Below are 16595 nucleotides of genomic sequence, written 5' to 3'. Positions count from 1 at the left end.
CTTTTTTTTTCTTTCTTTTTTTTTCTTTTCTTTTTTTTTCTAAAAACGCACTACACTACATATGTGCTTTTTCCAATGTTAAACATGTACATGGATAAAATGACAATAACAATTAAAACAATGATAACAAATGAAAAAATGGAACACAATGGCAGACGCTGACTATGATAAAATAAGTAAATATCAGAACTTGGGACACGAAACAGATGATAATTGTCATGACCAAGGTCCTGTTGCTAATTGTGGTGGTGGTGATGGTGATGATGATGATGATGATAATGATGACGATGGTGATGATATGAAGTACCATGATGGTGATGATTCTGTGAAATGGGAGATGACAATGGGAATATGAACATTCAAGTGAATGACAGCTGACGGAAGTATGAGGGGAAAGCATAGAGGACATAAATTTAAATTGATTTTCACACAACAGTTTAGTTGTAACACCATAAAGATATTTCTTTTAAATTATAAATTGTCATTTCTTGAATATGTGATTTTCCGTTTGATTGCCTATCAAGATATCACTGCATATATATCAGTGACTCGCCCCTAAATACATGCGCAAAAACGCTGACCCGTCCTAAACCCTTTCGCGAAAAGCAGGGACCCATTCCGTCAAAACACCGCCAACACCTTCTGTAATTTCTGTCCTTTCTCTTGTTTATGACTTATTCGAGGTTGCATACAAAGTACCTTATAGATTGCTTTGTCTGTTGACTTTGTTGATTGATTTCACAAAAAGAGAACTTGAAACATGCAGTTGAAGTTACTGTATCTGTACTGGATTTCAAATTCAAAACCTTGTTAAGCATTAGCAGCAGGCAGGTGATTCAGATATGATTGATAATTTCACCTATCGATAAACTCTGCTAGATATAAAACTCAGGCCGTGGGTAGAACCATGCATGTTTGAAATACAATGTACCTCACAATCACACTCGCCTATGTGTGATGTGTCATAATTTGATGATGTTGTTGCACCATTTTTATCTTATAAGCACGACTTTGTTTAACGTACATCTACACGTGCTATTTCATTCACAGTTAAAATTCGATATGGTGAAAGCGGTTAGATGTCTATTTACAAAGGACACTAAACGATGGAAATAGAGGTAAATAAAGACATATATGATTGGACAGTATATAATACCGACAGTAAATTTAACTGTTGTTAGGTTAGACCCGCAACATGCCAACGAACAAAGTTGGAACTCAGATGCAATTATGTGATCAAACCGATCTCATTTTATTTATATATGCCAGCAGTTGACATTATGATAAATGTCTCCAAATACTTAATAATAAATAGACATATTACATGTAACATCCCATCTATACCCAAAGATTCTACATGACTACGATCGAATAGATAACAATTTTGAACGTTTACTACTAAAGTGAATACATTGTTATGAAAATCGATGGTCTTGTCATGCCACAGTACAATGTTTTACCTGCGACTATAGAACTCGCTCTGATTTTCTTTCTTCAAAAGTATCTCCTCGAAGTTTAGATAAATAGATACCGGTGTACATGTACTCTCAGGGTGTTTTAAAAATATTTCTCCGGATAGTGGACTTGCAAAAGGTGGGTTTTTGAATACCCATTTTCATTGGTTCAGATATCAATGGTATTTTGTACGAAGAGATAGTCATTTGAATTCATAAATTTTCCAACACACTTGCTTGAAAGAGAATATTCACACCTATTATGACTCCATCAAGGAGATTGATTTTTTCTGAATGAGTATAACAAAATAAATTTACATCATTGGTTATTTTTGTACAAAGTTACTACCCAAACTGGTAATAGCTCCTTGACGTTGAAAAGGTGTTTTATTCAAAGCACGTGTTTATTTTGAAATTGGCAATTTGTTTGATCATTAAGTGTTCCTTTACTACATAATATTCAAATGTAATTTTTAAGCTTACAATGTTTATACATATGGCTTATAGAAGAAGTTATAAAATAGAAAACACCGAAGCATACAAATCTGATAGGTGTGTGGGTACAATATTTTACAATTGCATGTCTTGCTGTTTCTGGTAAGGCTGGTAACTTCCACTGTAATCAGCAAAACACCTTTGATATCACAGGCGTGTGAGTCTGTTTCTAGGCCTCTTTGGTGGCCTTATGGTCCACACAGTGCAATAATATATTTTGCGTTAAAACATTGTCAAAACTTCGACAATCATAAGCAGGTGTGAATATTGTGACAAAGAGTATGGTTTTAGCTCCAACAATATATGTACCTCGATGACTTGTCATGTGCCGACACGTGTTATTCCCTGATGATGTAACGCTGTAATTTCCCATGTTAGCTTGCATTGAAGATTATAGTGCTTTTGACCTTACAACCACTCGTAATACCTACCAATGATACACATGACACCCTCATTACTGAGCCGTTCTGTGTTCCATCTAGAGTAAGCCAGACAGACAGTGAGATACCTGATACACGATACATTTGTGTACCGGTAAAACGGAGCCGTCAATAATTACCGGTGGTGGGCGCAACCTAGCTGAGCAGAGTTTCTCGCGTAAAAACGTACCCCCCCCCCCCCGATTCCGCATTCGAAAATGTGGCCTTTCCTCAATGTCAATTTCTCTAAAACATAACCCTCTGCCCGAGAAAAAAAAAACATTTAAAAAATCCAAAAAACATGGGTTAAAAGGCCGAAAGCATGATGAAAATGAGCACGAGTGTCATAATGAATGGTAACAACCCTATCTCACTGCTGCCCCCATTTTGATAACTTGAATGGCGTTGGTTGTTCCCCAGCACTCCATTGATGAATTAGTGTGTTTGGATCTAATTGGCAGAGCTGAAGGTCAGAATTCCCTAATAATAGACACAAACATTGCTTGGCCATTGACCGAGGTCAACATCTTCACTCCATTACAGCATCCCAAATATTTTATTCTTACCACGCTGTTTTCCTTTCACTCATGTAAGATCCATTCCTCTCTTCACACCACGACTAACAATCAACTCACTGCATGGCTAACGTTATCAGCACCGATTTGGCTGATATGTGATATTGTACGGGGGGGGGGGCTGGGTGGTGGGATGTGTTAGCACTACGTGGGATGTGGTAGCAGTGGGATCACACAATCGCAAAATAATGCAATGTATCAAAAATATTGCGCCAATAGCGTTGTAGCACAACTGAACAGTTTTTAAAAAAAAAGTTTACCCACATGCTGATCCATGCTAGGTATAGATGTTCATTTCCTGAATGACTTATCCAGTTGCCAATCCAACCCTATTGTTATCTTTGCAATATACGTGATGTCTGTTGCTAGGTATATTTGCATACATTTTAAAAATGTTTATTCGTCTGTCTATTAATCCCTGTTATTTTTGCAATATACGAGACAATTTGGCTGTTGTTATGGGCGTACATTATTGAATGTTTATTCACTTGTCTATAATCACTGGTGCTATCTATCTTTGCAATATATGTGATCATTTGGATTTTGCCATGGGCGTGGTATTGTTGCTAGGCATATTTGCATACACTTTTTGAATGTTTATTCACTTGTCTAAGAATCCCTGTTGTTATCTTTGTGAAATGCACCACATTTTGGCTGCTGCTATGGGCGTGGTCATGGTTGCTAGGGTTATTGAATACATTTTTTAGAATGTTTACTCATTTGCTTACTAGATGATGTTGTTATTTGACCAAAATATACTGCCATTTGGTTGTTGCTAAGAGTCATGGTTGCTTGCAACTGGGCCAATTGTGTCAAAATGTTTTGAAGAAAATCTGCGGAAAATAGAAATATCAGTCTCATTCAATGATCAAGTACTTTATGAGATATAAGATTTTCACAAAAATTCACATTTTCACACCTAATTTGCATATCACTGATGGGATCATTATATACTACATATGTTTTCATCTATATACCATTATATGCATCCCCATTAAATTTCAGCCCAATCAACTCAGTAGTTTTGGAATTAAAGATTTTTGACCAAAAATTTAGCCATAATTTGCATATTAATGATTGAATCATCATGTCATGAACAAATCTTCATTTGCACACCCCTAAGAACGTTCCAACCAAATGCCAGACCAATCTGCCCAGTAGTTTTGAGTTTAAATTTTTGGCAGTTTGCCCCAAATCCTATAATGCGATCATTTTGCTTCGAACAATTTCCCAACTAGACACCAAAATTAATGTCCCCACCAATTACCAAGGCAATCGGTCTGGCGTTTCTTGAATTTAAGTCGTCCCCCCCACTCTCTCACACACACACACACACACACACACACACACACACACACACACACATACACACACATAGACAGACAGACAAACACCGCCCTATGCCTATATCACTACTGAACTTTATCAGTTCAGTTGTGTTAATAATACGTGACCCTCTCTTAATTCCATTTACCCCCGAAAGCAATTGTTCTCCCGACACTTCCCTTCTGCAATGACTGAAGGCTCTCTTACTTACTTAACATTCTCTACAAAATCTATAGGCGAAGTTGTCACCCATACTTCTTTCTCTGTGCATAAAATTGTGCATACATAATGTTTCAATAACCACTGAACAGACCAGTCCTAGTCAGGTTCGAAGCAATTCCCACTAGCGATCCAATATATATATATATATATATATATATATATATATATATATATATATATATATATATATATATATATATATATATATATATATATATATATATATATATATATATACAAGCACATTGTAATGAAGGAAACCGAGCCAAATTGACCTAATAATTACATAGGATTTGAATCAGATCGTGGGCAGCTACAGCTCTCTCACACGTCCATCAATGTTCTCCAGATTAATCTTTATGTTCTTCATCTTGTTGCTGTCCTTGGGGCTTTGTGATCTGAGACACTTTCAAAGACTCCACTTCCCTCACAAGGTTAGCAGCCTGCAAACCGAGACTGTCAACTTTCGCAGACAGTTCCTGCATATTCTCCATTATCTCCAACTTACTTGTTTCATTTTCTAACATCTGGCTCTGCACATTGGATATTATATCTAAAAGGTTTAGGAGCATAGCGTTTTCACGCTCGCTTCTAGTTTCAGACTGACTCTGTATTTCCCTGAACATTTCTGCGCTGTCTTCTTTATTTTTAGCGATGTCTTGTTTTAGCTCATTTAAGATGTCACTCATCACACCCTTCGTTCGTTCCTCCTGTTCCGAGTGTTGTTGTTGCATACCAACAATTCGTTGTTCGAGATTTTCCAGCATAACGTGGCCCCGTTCTGTACTTCCTTTCAATTCGTGTCGTGTAACACCAAGTTCTTCGTGGTCAGCATTTCTGTTTTGCTTCACATCGGATTTCAGTAGTAGGATATTTTCCGATAGATCATCACTCTTACCATCGAAGTAATTAACTGCTCCCTTCATACGCTGGTCGATACCATAGATTTCATACCTAGAAGTGATAAATGACTAGTAGTACTTTCATATGTATATGTGTATAAGCTTGAGTTGAACACTGAGTTAATTATCAATCGGATCTATATAGCAAGCCGAGTAGGCCAGAAAGAAAATTTAAATTACAATTTCATTTTCCAAAATTTTTATTTAGACTAATTCTTTACAACAACGATTGTCCATTATCTTTTAGTTGTGAGGTTAGGTATAATGACATTTTCTCAATTAACAAAAAACGTGTTTTTAAAATATCTGATGATAATTCTGAAGAATCTGATGTTAAAATACAAAAATGCGACCGATACTCATACACTACACGTAGTAGACCATACCTATATACAATCGAATTACGCTGTTTGTCTGTCACGGTAAGGAGTGTGAAGTTACTAACTTCTTGTAAGAATTACAAGCTAGCATAAGTACAATAATTAGAAACTTTTAACGCAATATTTCCTTTAAAAATGCATGCACAAGAGTTGACACTCTTTACCAAAGTGCTGATGATACGCAAGCCGAAGGCGAGGGCATCAGCAAAATTTTGGCAAAAAGCCGGCAGCCGGACCGACGCGCAAATGCCAGCCCGACCGCAGAATAGTTGCGCATCGGCTCGAAATAACCCCAGTTGGCAATAGTTCACATTACCTGATTAACGACATGTCCTGTTTTATTGTCATCAGCTCTTCCTTAAAGGCGCCACCTTCTCCAGATTCACGGGCGATGCTTGCTTTCTCGGCAAGGTATCGGAGAACTAATTGTTTGCAAACATCCTGGAAAGTTAAAGAAAAAAAAACGCTCTAGGTCAACTCAAAAAACAATTGACGACCGTCTTAAATATTGCACGATTACTTTTTTAAATTCAACAATGTACATTCATTACCAACAACACTTATTGATTACCTGACAAATCCACATTCCTTAAGAACGTCTGATTAAAGCTTTACAAAACCATATGATATTCAATCATGTACGAGACACAGAGGGCGTAGCGTGTCCAATTTTGGACATAAAGCTTACATTAAGTTTTTTTACTGAGTTTGCTGCTCTACTCAATGACACTATTTTGGGGTTGACACGTGTGTTACAGCTGTATTCAAGAAAATCTTAGGATATATATGAATATGCATACACATACATGTGTGCCCATAATTGAAAATACACACATACCGTGTAATTGTCTTCAACTATCGACTGCTTGCGTGGTGCCTGTAATAATTAAGGAATCAAATTTCAACGCAACGGTAATATCAACCGTGTGTACATTTATAGTAAAGTATCGTTGTACCAATTAAAATATCTGTGATTGCAATCTCAAAATCAAATGTCAAAGGTAAAGGGAAGTTCAACTAAACTTAACTAATTACATTATATTAAACAATTTGAGTCAATAAACTGAATATAAATTTCACCAAATAAATTTTTATGGGATGTTCGTGTTGGACGCTGAGCTATAAAGGGAACTCATACAAATGTACCAAGGGCCTATGGCCACAGCGTCATCAACAGACCTATTAGCACCATTTTCAAATTAAAATAAAGTAGTGAGTGGCGTCGGTGAGAGAAATTAATCTTTCTAACACTTTCATCACTAATGTTTAGGCTAAGGGTATGTTGTCGTTAAGACATAACAGTGACACTTTACTTTTCTTTAATACTAGTACGTTTGTATAATGGTGGATGTTTTGAAACAAGCAGGAACTTAAATTGCATGAAAACCTAAATTTATTACAATTAGGCCTCAGACCCCCCCCCCCAACCCCTCCAACTAAATTGGCCAAAGTTGAAAATTGATAGGTAGCTTTAACCTCACAATAAATTTCAAATCCGTATGTAGTAGTACGTTGTATGTAGTGCAGCTATGAATATAAAGCCAGTATGTAGTGAGTACAAAACAGTTCTTTTGCTGACACTTTTATTTTAGTGCCATGCATTTACTATAGCGAAATTGTTCCCTTTCTTCTCAATTTGACATTTGTAAAGAAATATTTGTATTTAGGGGTACACAACCCCCATCAGAAGTAAAATCGATTTTGTACGATGAGAACTAAACTGGCTGAAACCCCCAAAGTAAAATATTGTTTTATCCTACATTGAACTATTGACCTCGCCCCTTACCCAGCACAGTTTTTGAATGTAGAGGTAAACCATTAGCATGGTCCCCCCCCCCGAAATGGTCACATATGGAAATAACCGAGTGGGTTATTTCCATATGTGACCATTGGGGGGGGGGGGGGGCAGTGTTTGGTTGTTCGTTGGTTTGTTGTCGTTTACTCAATGTATGTATCTACTCATTTGTCAGGTTATTGTGTTTGTTTGTTTACTTGTTATTTGGTTATTTGTTTTTGTTTTTGTTTGTTTGTTTGTTTGTTTGTTTTGTTTTGTTTATATTTGTAAACAGAACTAAATGAGCCTGAGCACCCAGTGGTGTGGGTGGCTTAGACTCAATTTGAAATTTCACTCCAGGATCGGTCCTCATTAAGCTAGACGTAAAGAGAGCTTTTGAGATTCGATGAAAGGATAGCACTATAGATGGACGCTCAATACTTCAAATATTTTGTTTGTCGAATTCGTTTAGTTTATCAGAAAATGTAGGATCGTCATTGTTGGCTACTTCTGACTCTTTCTTGTAGTCTGCTATAAGCCCTTATTTGGAGCCCTTTTAACACAACAAATATATAGACACATTGACCAGTCCCTTATTGATAAATATGAACATTAAGTTGCTCAAAGACTGACCCCTTTAAATAATGTTGCCAAGAATATATTTCAATGATTTTATGAATTCTAGATGATAATGTGGTTTTAACTGTGTACTTATAAATGTTCTGAAAATAATCTTGACCGTACGACAACTTTAAAAGAGAGAGAGATGGAAAGCGCCACCAACGTTAACGGGAACAGTATTTGTATAGATATCCCAACATAATGTATGAATATTTCCAAAATACAGCTTACCCAAGTGAGTTCCTTTCCAAATCGGTGAGCACATGTTTTATTCCAGACATACTGGGCGGAGCTAATGATTGTATGAGGCGTCGGTACCATATTAAATGGTGGTGGCAATGTCGCCCCGTCTTTGAAATAATCCATCCACAATTCCGAACGGGCAAACTTCCATTCCGTGTCTGAGTTTTCCTGGTGAGTGCAACGAAATTAAATTTGTTAAAAAAAGTACTCGAAAAATACATTCTATAATTGTAATCCTGTATATCAGAGATCACATACATGTACGAAATTGCACCATTTGACTCGACGTTGTAGAAATGAGGATCTTTATAAAACTTCATTTACAATTTGAAACAGGATCCCATAGCATAGCATAGTATTGTTTGGTATATGGTCAAGGCTTTCGAATGGTTTCTGATACACAATATAAAATTATAAGTTTTTCGTAGTGATTGTAATTTGAACGGAAAATCGTAACATTGTGCTTAATACTCTGTGTAATTTACGCAACCGTTTGAACACACTGTCCTTAGATTGTGACATTTGTATGGGATGAAAATTTCAATAAATCCCCTGCGGATAGAATGGTCGACTGGAGGGTCAAATTCCCACTATACAACGTTAACACTTTGAAGAGTTGTGTCGCTTTCTATACATGTCAATATCAAATTATCTCGACTTTGAGTCCGAACACCAGTGTCTAAATCTTGACTGTGTGGTAAGAGAGTGTAACACTGTATATTTTTGGGGGTAATGAGTCTGTAGTATGAAGATTATTATCACACTGCTTGAACCACAGATAACTAACACAGTTAGTTGTCTGTGCTTGAACTTACTACAACAGCTTCATATGTAGTACCCATCAAGGCAATTAACAGGTTGAGTAAGATAACTACAGCGGCAACGCCGTATCCAGCAAATAACATTCGACCAAAAAACTCTGTTGATTGATGGTCAGCGTCAACATTTAGTACTTCTAGGTCAATTAAGCCATACAGGGACCAGAAAAGAGACATCAAAGACGAACCAATCCTAAAATAGATTACATAGATTATCAGGGACATAAATCATAAGATAATACTGATTACTGTGAGTCAAATCGAAAGTCATGTTGGTGAGTAGTCTCACGAGAGGATAGACAACCGGGAGAACAATGTTTATAACAATATACGAAAATGCTTGAGTCATACAAACATATAGAAGTGTCTATTTACTGTGGTGTTGGTTGATAGTGATATTAACTGTTGCTGTATAGTGAAATTGCTTGCACATCTTAGCAAAGGAGAAATAAATCGGTATGAGCCAATAAAGGCCTGTGGCTAGAAAGAAAAGTACTGGGTTTAGACAGAACAAATCCTTTTGGACATATCCAACTACCTACCCTGCAAAATACTGTTCGCCACATTCACGTTCAGTCCCACCATCCTGTAAACAGCGTATTTTTTCTTCAGCCGAATAAGCCCAGTACATTTGCGTCATACCCAATGCAAATGCGAACCATATCACTCCAAAGATGAACAGAAACTTTATAATATCAGCTATCATTTTACTGAAGCTGATCTGCAATGGGCCAATGTATTCATTTATTACCACTATGCGCAGGATTCGGATGACGCTGATGACGTTAGCGCATGACATAAGACAGAATGCAATGAGCGTTGGATCAGCGGGAAGCCACTCGATCGTAGTTCCCTTGTTAGAATTAGAATAAGCAACGTCATCGAAAGTGTTGTTCTCGACAATGAATGGCAGAGAAGGTGGGGGTGTAGTCCCAAACATATTGGTGAACTGATCAATCAGCCGAGTAAGACTTTTGGAGATATTTTTGGACAATTCGTCCCCAAATTGATGGGACGTTTTCACAGATTCCATAATATGTGATACATTGCTAAGAAGTTGACCGGCGAAGTTCCCCAATGCTACATCCATAAATACACGTGTGTCTATGTGTTCCTGTGATATGCTATTGGTAATTCTTCGTTCGGCTATACCATTCAACAGATTCTCCGATACATCTCTGGTATATCTTTCAGAATGAGAGTGCGATTCTTTTTCTCCTTGTACCTTTACAAAAAATTAAGAAACGACAAAATGGGAACACAAAGATGAAGGGGAGTGATGGATAAATGACATTTATGGATGACAAAAATGGACTTTAGTTATTTTATTCGACCAATACTATATGCTGTTCTTATTACTTACATGTACATGTATGCAACCGAAGCATGCAAATATTACTCTAAAAGAATCACTAAATCGAACGTTAAGATTCCCTCAATAGTACTCCGCCCGTATATATATAATATATATATATGTAATTGTCTAAGATTATCAACGAGTTAACTTACCAAGAGGTAAGCCGCTATTCGAAGACCAATCCAAGATAAATACAACCCAAGTTGTACACAATCAAACATATTCCAGGTGTCACTTAAGTATTCCATAATTCCTCCATCTGAGACTTCCTTGATTTCCCGCCATACCATTCCTTGAAGATAAAAGAAACATGAAAAGATAACAGTATGGCAAATTGAAGAAGATTATATAGGATATACATCTCTATAACTTAATACAGTTTTACGACTGCGAAAGATAAAAGATGGTTTAAAATAAACAACATTCTAAATCATATAAATGATTACAGAATAATAGTTCATCATCCATCGGAATTGAAACTTCATACCAAAGATCCAAACTATAATAACGATTTCTAGGTTCGAGGGAATAGCTCCACGTTGCTGACTTCTTATTTTTGATACTTCATCAGTTTTGGCGATGTCTTCTTCCGAGTCTGTGCATCCACCCCCATCTCCAGTAAAGCCAGTGGTTGTCAAGAACAGCATAACGACAAAGACCAAATATGATGCCGTATGTAACAAGAATTTTACATATCTGAAATAGTATAGAAAAACAGTCAAAACAAAATATGGATCGACATAACCCGTCCATGTTATCAAATACCAAAAACAACTCGAATATCTCTGATTCTTTGTTTTCTTTCTGTATATGACACAAAGGTACATACACATATACATATACATACACATACCTATGTATGTATGTATGTATGTATGTATGTATGTATGTATGTGTGTGTGTGCGTGCGTGCGTGCGTGCGTGTGCGTGCGTGCGTGCGTGTATGTATGTGTGTGTGTGTATGTATGTATGTATGTATGTATGTATGTATGTATGTATGTATGTGTGTGTATGTATGTATGTATGTGTGTATGTATGTATGTATGTGTGTGTATGTATGTATGTATGTATGTATGTATGTATGTATGTATGTATGTATGTATATGTATATGTATGTATGTACGTACGTACGTACGTACGTGTGTGTATATGTATGTATGTATGTATGTATGTATGTATGTATGTATGTATGTGTGTGTATGTATGTATGTATGTATGTATGTATGTATGTATGTGTGTGTGTGTGTGTATGTATGTATGTACGTACGTACGTACGTACGTACGTACGTACGTGTGTGTATATGTATGTATGTATGTATGTATGTATGTATGTATGTATGTATGTATGTATGTATGTATGGTTTCATGTAAGAGGGTTTACAAGTAGTAAAAATCCGATAATAACTACATGCTTGTGGACAAATTCGTTAATTCCGTATGGATTATTAAACATGTCAATTACAGACATTGATACAAATTTAACTGTTAAATGCATTCAAACTTTCTGTGAAATAATTACTACTAGACTGTCCTTCATGTCGACTAAAATAATCTAGTGACAGATTGTTGGTTGTACGTGACGGGGTTGAAATTGTCATGTAATAATGAGAATTCGAAGAATTTTTCAATTTTCTCCTCACGTTAATAACGCTCATAATGTATAATGCTACAGCGCTAACTAGTTATGTCAAGGTAATATGACTTACGGTATGTTCATGAAACGTCCAAATCGTCCTGTAGGTACAATAATATACACCATTGACAGGACTGGAAACAGAAGAACTATAAGTACCGATAAAAAAAATGTGTAAATTGTGCTCGAGTCCCTCAAATCAGGAAGTCCGCGATACCAACGTTCTATCAACTCTTGCTGACAGTAAGGGTGAGTAACAAACTGAAAGAAAAAGGGCAGACCATAAAACGAAAGAATTTCCAAATCTGGCCGTCAGTGTTAAGTCTTTCTGAACTGATTGATACATGTAATTTCTCTAAGGATTTACATTGCAGAGAGGTTATTTACAGCTACAAACCTTTTTCTGTTCTGTTTTGACAGCATAGAGCACCTTTGATGGAAGATACGTTTGTCTGTCACTTTGTGCATGCCCCTTAGATTCATGGTTCAGTACAGTCCTCAATTCATCTGTATCACGGGTTTGACCAAGGAGTTCGGCGGCATACGTTTCACACTGATCGGCTAGATCTAGGTATTCCTGTCGAAACTCATATTCTAATGAGCTCATTCGTTTGAGTTCAGCAGACAACTAATATTTTGTGAAACGTGACAAAAATTGTAAGTTGTGAGCTTTCACAGAAATTCAGGAAAATATCATTGAAAAGTCAGACTAGCACAATCATTAACTAATTACATATAACTAACATTGATTGATTGAATGGTGCGCTTGAACAACAATAAAACACTTATTAGTTATATTATGGGCATGTTATATACACACGTCGTGCACAATGGTTGAGTATTAAAATGGCCAGTTGCTATGGATATTGGGTATTTATTTAGGATTTTTAATTTATAAAACAATTTGATCAAGGCGTCCTACTTGAAGAATCAATGTGAAACAACATTGTCTAAGCCTGTGTTTGTCACTTATTACATTGCAAAAAGCCAAAAACTGTTATTATGTGTAAGAATGTTTGTTATTGTACGTACAATAACAAACAGTTTATACATTTAGTATGCTTTTGCAATTCATTGAACTACAAACAAGGACTTGGCATATGTTGTGTCACGTTGATTTTTCAAGTAGGAAGCGATGATTAGATTGTTTTGTAAATAAAAATAAATAAATACCCAATCCTCATCCATATGGCCACTTTAACGGGAAACGCCACTGTAGAATATGAAGGCATTTCATTGTAATAATATCATCTAATTATAAATACACGTGATTTCACAGCAAAAAACAAGTTGAAGTAGTCCCACATTTGGAGATCTTTGCTGTGGGCTACGTTACCGCATGTAAGTCAACAGAAATGCTAACGCAATAGGTGAACAAACTGCCCCATACATTATCCATAATCAATTCATTGTCATATAATGTCAAATTTCGAGAAATTGAATCTCTTGAATCTTACCTCAAACGCTCTACCGAATGGATCAGAATGTTCTTTCTTTTCATTTTCCATAAAGGATATATAAGCCTCACTTGCGAGTGCCTTGTATATATTTAAGGTTCCCACAGAGCGCTGAACGGTGTGTTTCTCAGTATGTAAGTCAGAGAGTTCGATTGGTGGGGCTCCTTTATCAACAAGCATCTAAGTAATGTAACAAGCAGGTGAAAAAAAATTGAATTTATATAAACATGAAAAATAGTATAGAATGCCCACAAATTCAACTTTATTGAAGGATTTTTATCCCCTTGTGGATATTTGATATCACAAATATCGGGAAATCATGTGAATCGGGCCTGCAAGATGTGCTTTCAAGTTGGAAATATAATTAATATATAAACAATAATATTCAATCGGCATATAATTGACTATTATACAGGACATGGAAAATTATAGTTAGCCTAAATACCACGCCATAAAAATAGAAACCTAATAAACTATGTCGTCTTTTACGGAATCTGCGGAATTTTCTTATTAACGTGTTTGTCATTTGTGCAATATTACCTTGATATTTTTGAAATCGAATATATAACATCAGCACACCTGTCAATGTAAAAACTAAACTATCACCAAAATACAACGGTTACCGTCGATAGGTATACAATATCATGGCTAACACCTAACCACAATTCCAGGCCTTGAGTTGGCTATACTCTTTACAATTTGATATTGAATTGAGCTAACATTAAATACAATATGTATTTTAAGAACATCAGGAGAATGATATTGTAACGAATGATTCACTACAGTGTTGTATAATTACAAGTAAATAACCTAGCGCCTAACGCCTCGAGCTCCCACACCTTGATTACATGGTAGTCATTGTGCTGTGCTGCCAAAATAATCGGTGATATATCTGGATGGAAATCTTCATTATTTTCACTTGCGTGGGAGTTTAAGATGTCTTCATCCTGTGGTATAGAAGGATAACCTTTGATAAACGTATACTTCAATCTACTGTTTAACATATTTGCGGAAGCCACGACATTGTGGAAAGATTGTTTAACACAAAGTGCTGTCGACGTTCAATATTGCCAGACTTACAAAATCTACATCAGAAACAAGAACACCATAAGGTCAATCTAAATGCCCACTACTATTCTCGTGAGGACCTTTCAGTTCAATTTATAGTCTCTGCTGGACCACTTTTGAAAGTGAGGACCACAAGGTATGAGGTACAATCACATAATATTGTTTTATTTTAAAAAGGTTGGAATGTTATATCTATATATTGCATACACATTAATTAACCTTTGAACATGATGTATACGTGACATCAACATACTGTAACAGTTACTGACAATAGTGAAACTGACACCTACCCCAGCATTATTCAACAGAAGTTCTACTGCTTTTCCGAATTTTGCGTCAACAGCGTGTAATAGTGAATCTTCTATATATACGCTATGGCTTAACAAAATCTTAACAACCTCTGAAAAAGAAGAAACGTATACCCGTAATGCCACGATCAAGTTTGAATAAATCAATATGAAAGCGATGTTGTATTCAGTATTGACAAATAATTGCTTGTCATGATATCTCCTTTTTAAAATACATCTGGTGTAAAGTAACAGTCACGTGATGATTACATAAGGTGTATAACCTTTTTAATAAACATTACTTTCAGTGGCACGATCAACAATTACTCCACTCTATACCAAATATAGATAAAATAGATAAATAAATAAATAAATAAAAATAATGTTAAAAAAAATAAAAAAATAAGGAATAGTTCGGTATTTCATCTTATCGTTCTGAAACACCTTCAAATTTTGAAATACTTTTGTGAGTAAGTTTTCTAACAAAAATGTTGATAAATATAATTATTAAGTATTCGGCTTACCAAGTCTTCCATTTTCTACAGCCAATTGCAATGCACTTCTTCCTTTGTTGTCTTTGACATTAATATCAAATTTGGAACTGGATTTCAGAGCCTTGTTGAGTTCGTGAATGTCACCCTTTTCAGCTGCTGATAGGTAAAGCTCAGCAATACATTCATTTGCATTTTCCATCTTATGTTCTTTCTTTCAGTATACATACACTAACAAAGAAACGAGCGAAATTTTAACGTGGAATTTGACGTTTTTCCTACGCGTGTGTTTTTTCCCGACAGACTGAGCGTGCACTGTTATTCGATTTCTCTTCACATAGGCTGCTAGGGAGTCATTGACGTAAGTGAATACCTAGGCAGGTAGTTTATCAAGTGTTAATATTAGGAGTGGTAATATCAAATATATTTTAAACTGTTTTAGTTAGGTTCACAAAATTTCAATCATTCGGAAATAAGAACATTGTGTGTGTGTGTGTGTTTGTTTGTTTGTTTGTTTGTTCGTTTGTTTGTTTGTTTGTTTGTGTGTGTGTCTGTCTGTCTCTCTCTCTTTATGTCTACCTGTCTGTGTGTGTGTGTGTGTGTGTATGTATATATATATGTATGTATGTATGTATGTATGTATGTATGTATGTATGTATGTATGTATGTATGTATGGATGGATGGACGGACGAACGGGTGTGTGTATGTATGTATGTATGTATGTATGTATGTATGTATGTATGTATGTATGTATGTATGTATGTATGTATGTATGTATGTATGTGTGCATGTGTGTATGTATGTATGTATGTATGTATGTATGTATGTATGTATGTATGTATGTATGTATGTATGTATGTATGTATGTATGTATGCAGAATTGCATTTGCAATAGACGATGATTACAATATATCAAGGAAGGGACGATAATGAAGGTCTAGGAAAGTAAAGCTGATGTACAAGTTGACTAAATCAATATCCATACTGTGTCTAGTTGCCTTGGTATATTTTATATAAATGGACAACACATATGTTCAAAAGGCACTGAATACATAAATACCATATTGCTGAT

The 16595-nt window shown here is 35.8% G+C and overlaps 1 protein-coding gene across 1 annotated transcript; it reads right to left on the bottom strand.

The window, feature by feature from the left end:
* Positions 1–4841: 4841 nt before the first annotated feature.
* On the bottom strand, positions 4842–15724 carry LOC144432793 (short transient receptor potential channel 4-like). The gene is made up of 14 exons (XM_078121111.1): positions 15556–15724; positions 15035–15144; positions 14516–14623; positions 13677–13856; positions 12617–12847; positions 12293–12480; positions 11074–11282; positions 10739–10878; positions 9772–10454; positions 9227–9422; positions 8400–8579; positions 6612–6650; positions 6090–6241; positions 4842–5445 (listed from the first exon to the last, which is right to left on the bottom strand). Exons 1-14 carry the CDS (start codon positions 15722–15724, stop codon positions 4842–4844), a joined length of 3189 nt encoding a protein of 1062 aa, XP_077977237.1.
* Positions 15725–16595: the final 871 nt, after the last annotated feature.

This window comes from Glandiceps talaboti, chromosome 1 (assembly GCF_964340395.1).
Source record: "Glandiceps talaboti chromosome 1, keGlaTala1.1, whole genome shotgun sequence".
NCBI lineage: Eukaryota > Metazoa > Hemichordata > Enteropneusta > Spengelidae > Glandiceps > Glandiceps talaboti.
The sequence above is the reverse complement of the archived record's forward strand: the minus strand, read 5'-3'. Positions and strand labels throughout refer to the sequence as shown.

Coding starts and splice junctions, on each gene's coding strand:
- LOC144432793 (XM_078121111.1), bottom strand. CDS start 15,724: ATGGAAAATGCAAATGAATGTATTGCTGAGCTTTACCTATCAGCAGCT. Junction 10,455..10,738: donor GAATAGCGGCTTACCTCTTG/GTAAGTTAACTC, acceptor TTTTTTGTAAAG/GTACAAGGAGAAAAAGAATC. Junction 5,446..6,089: donor CAGGACATGTCGTTAATCAG/GTAATGTGAACT, acceptor TATCACTTCTAG/GTATGAAATCTATGGTATCG.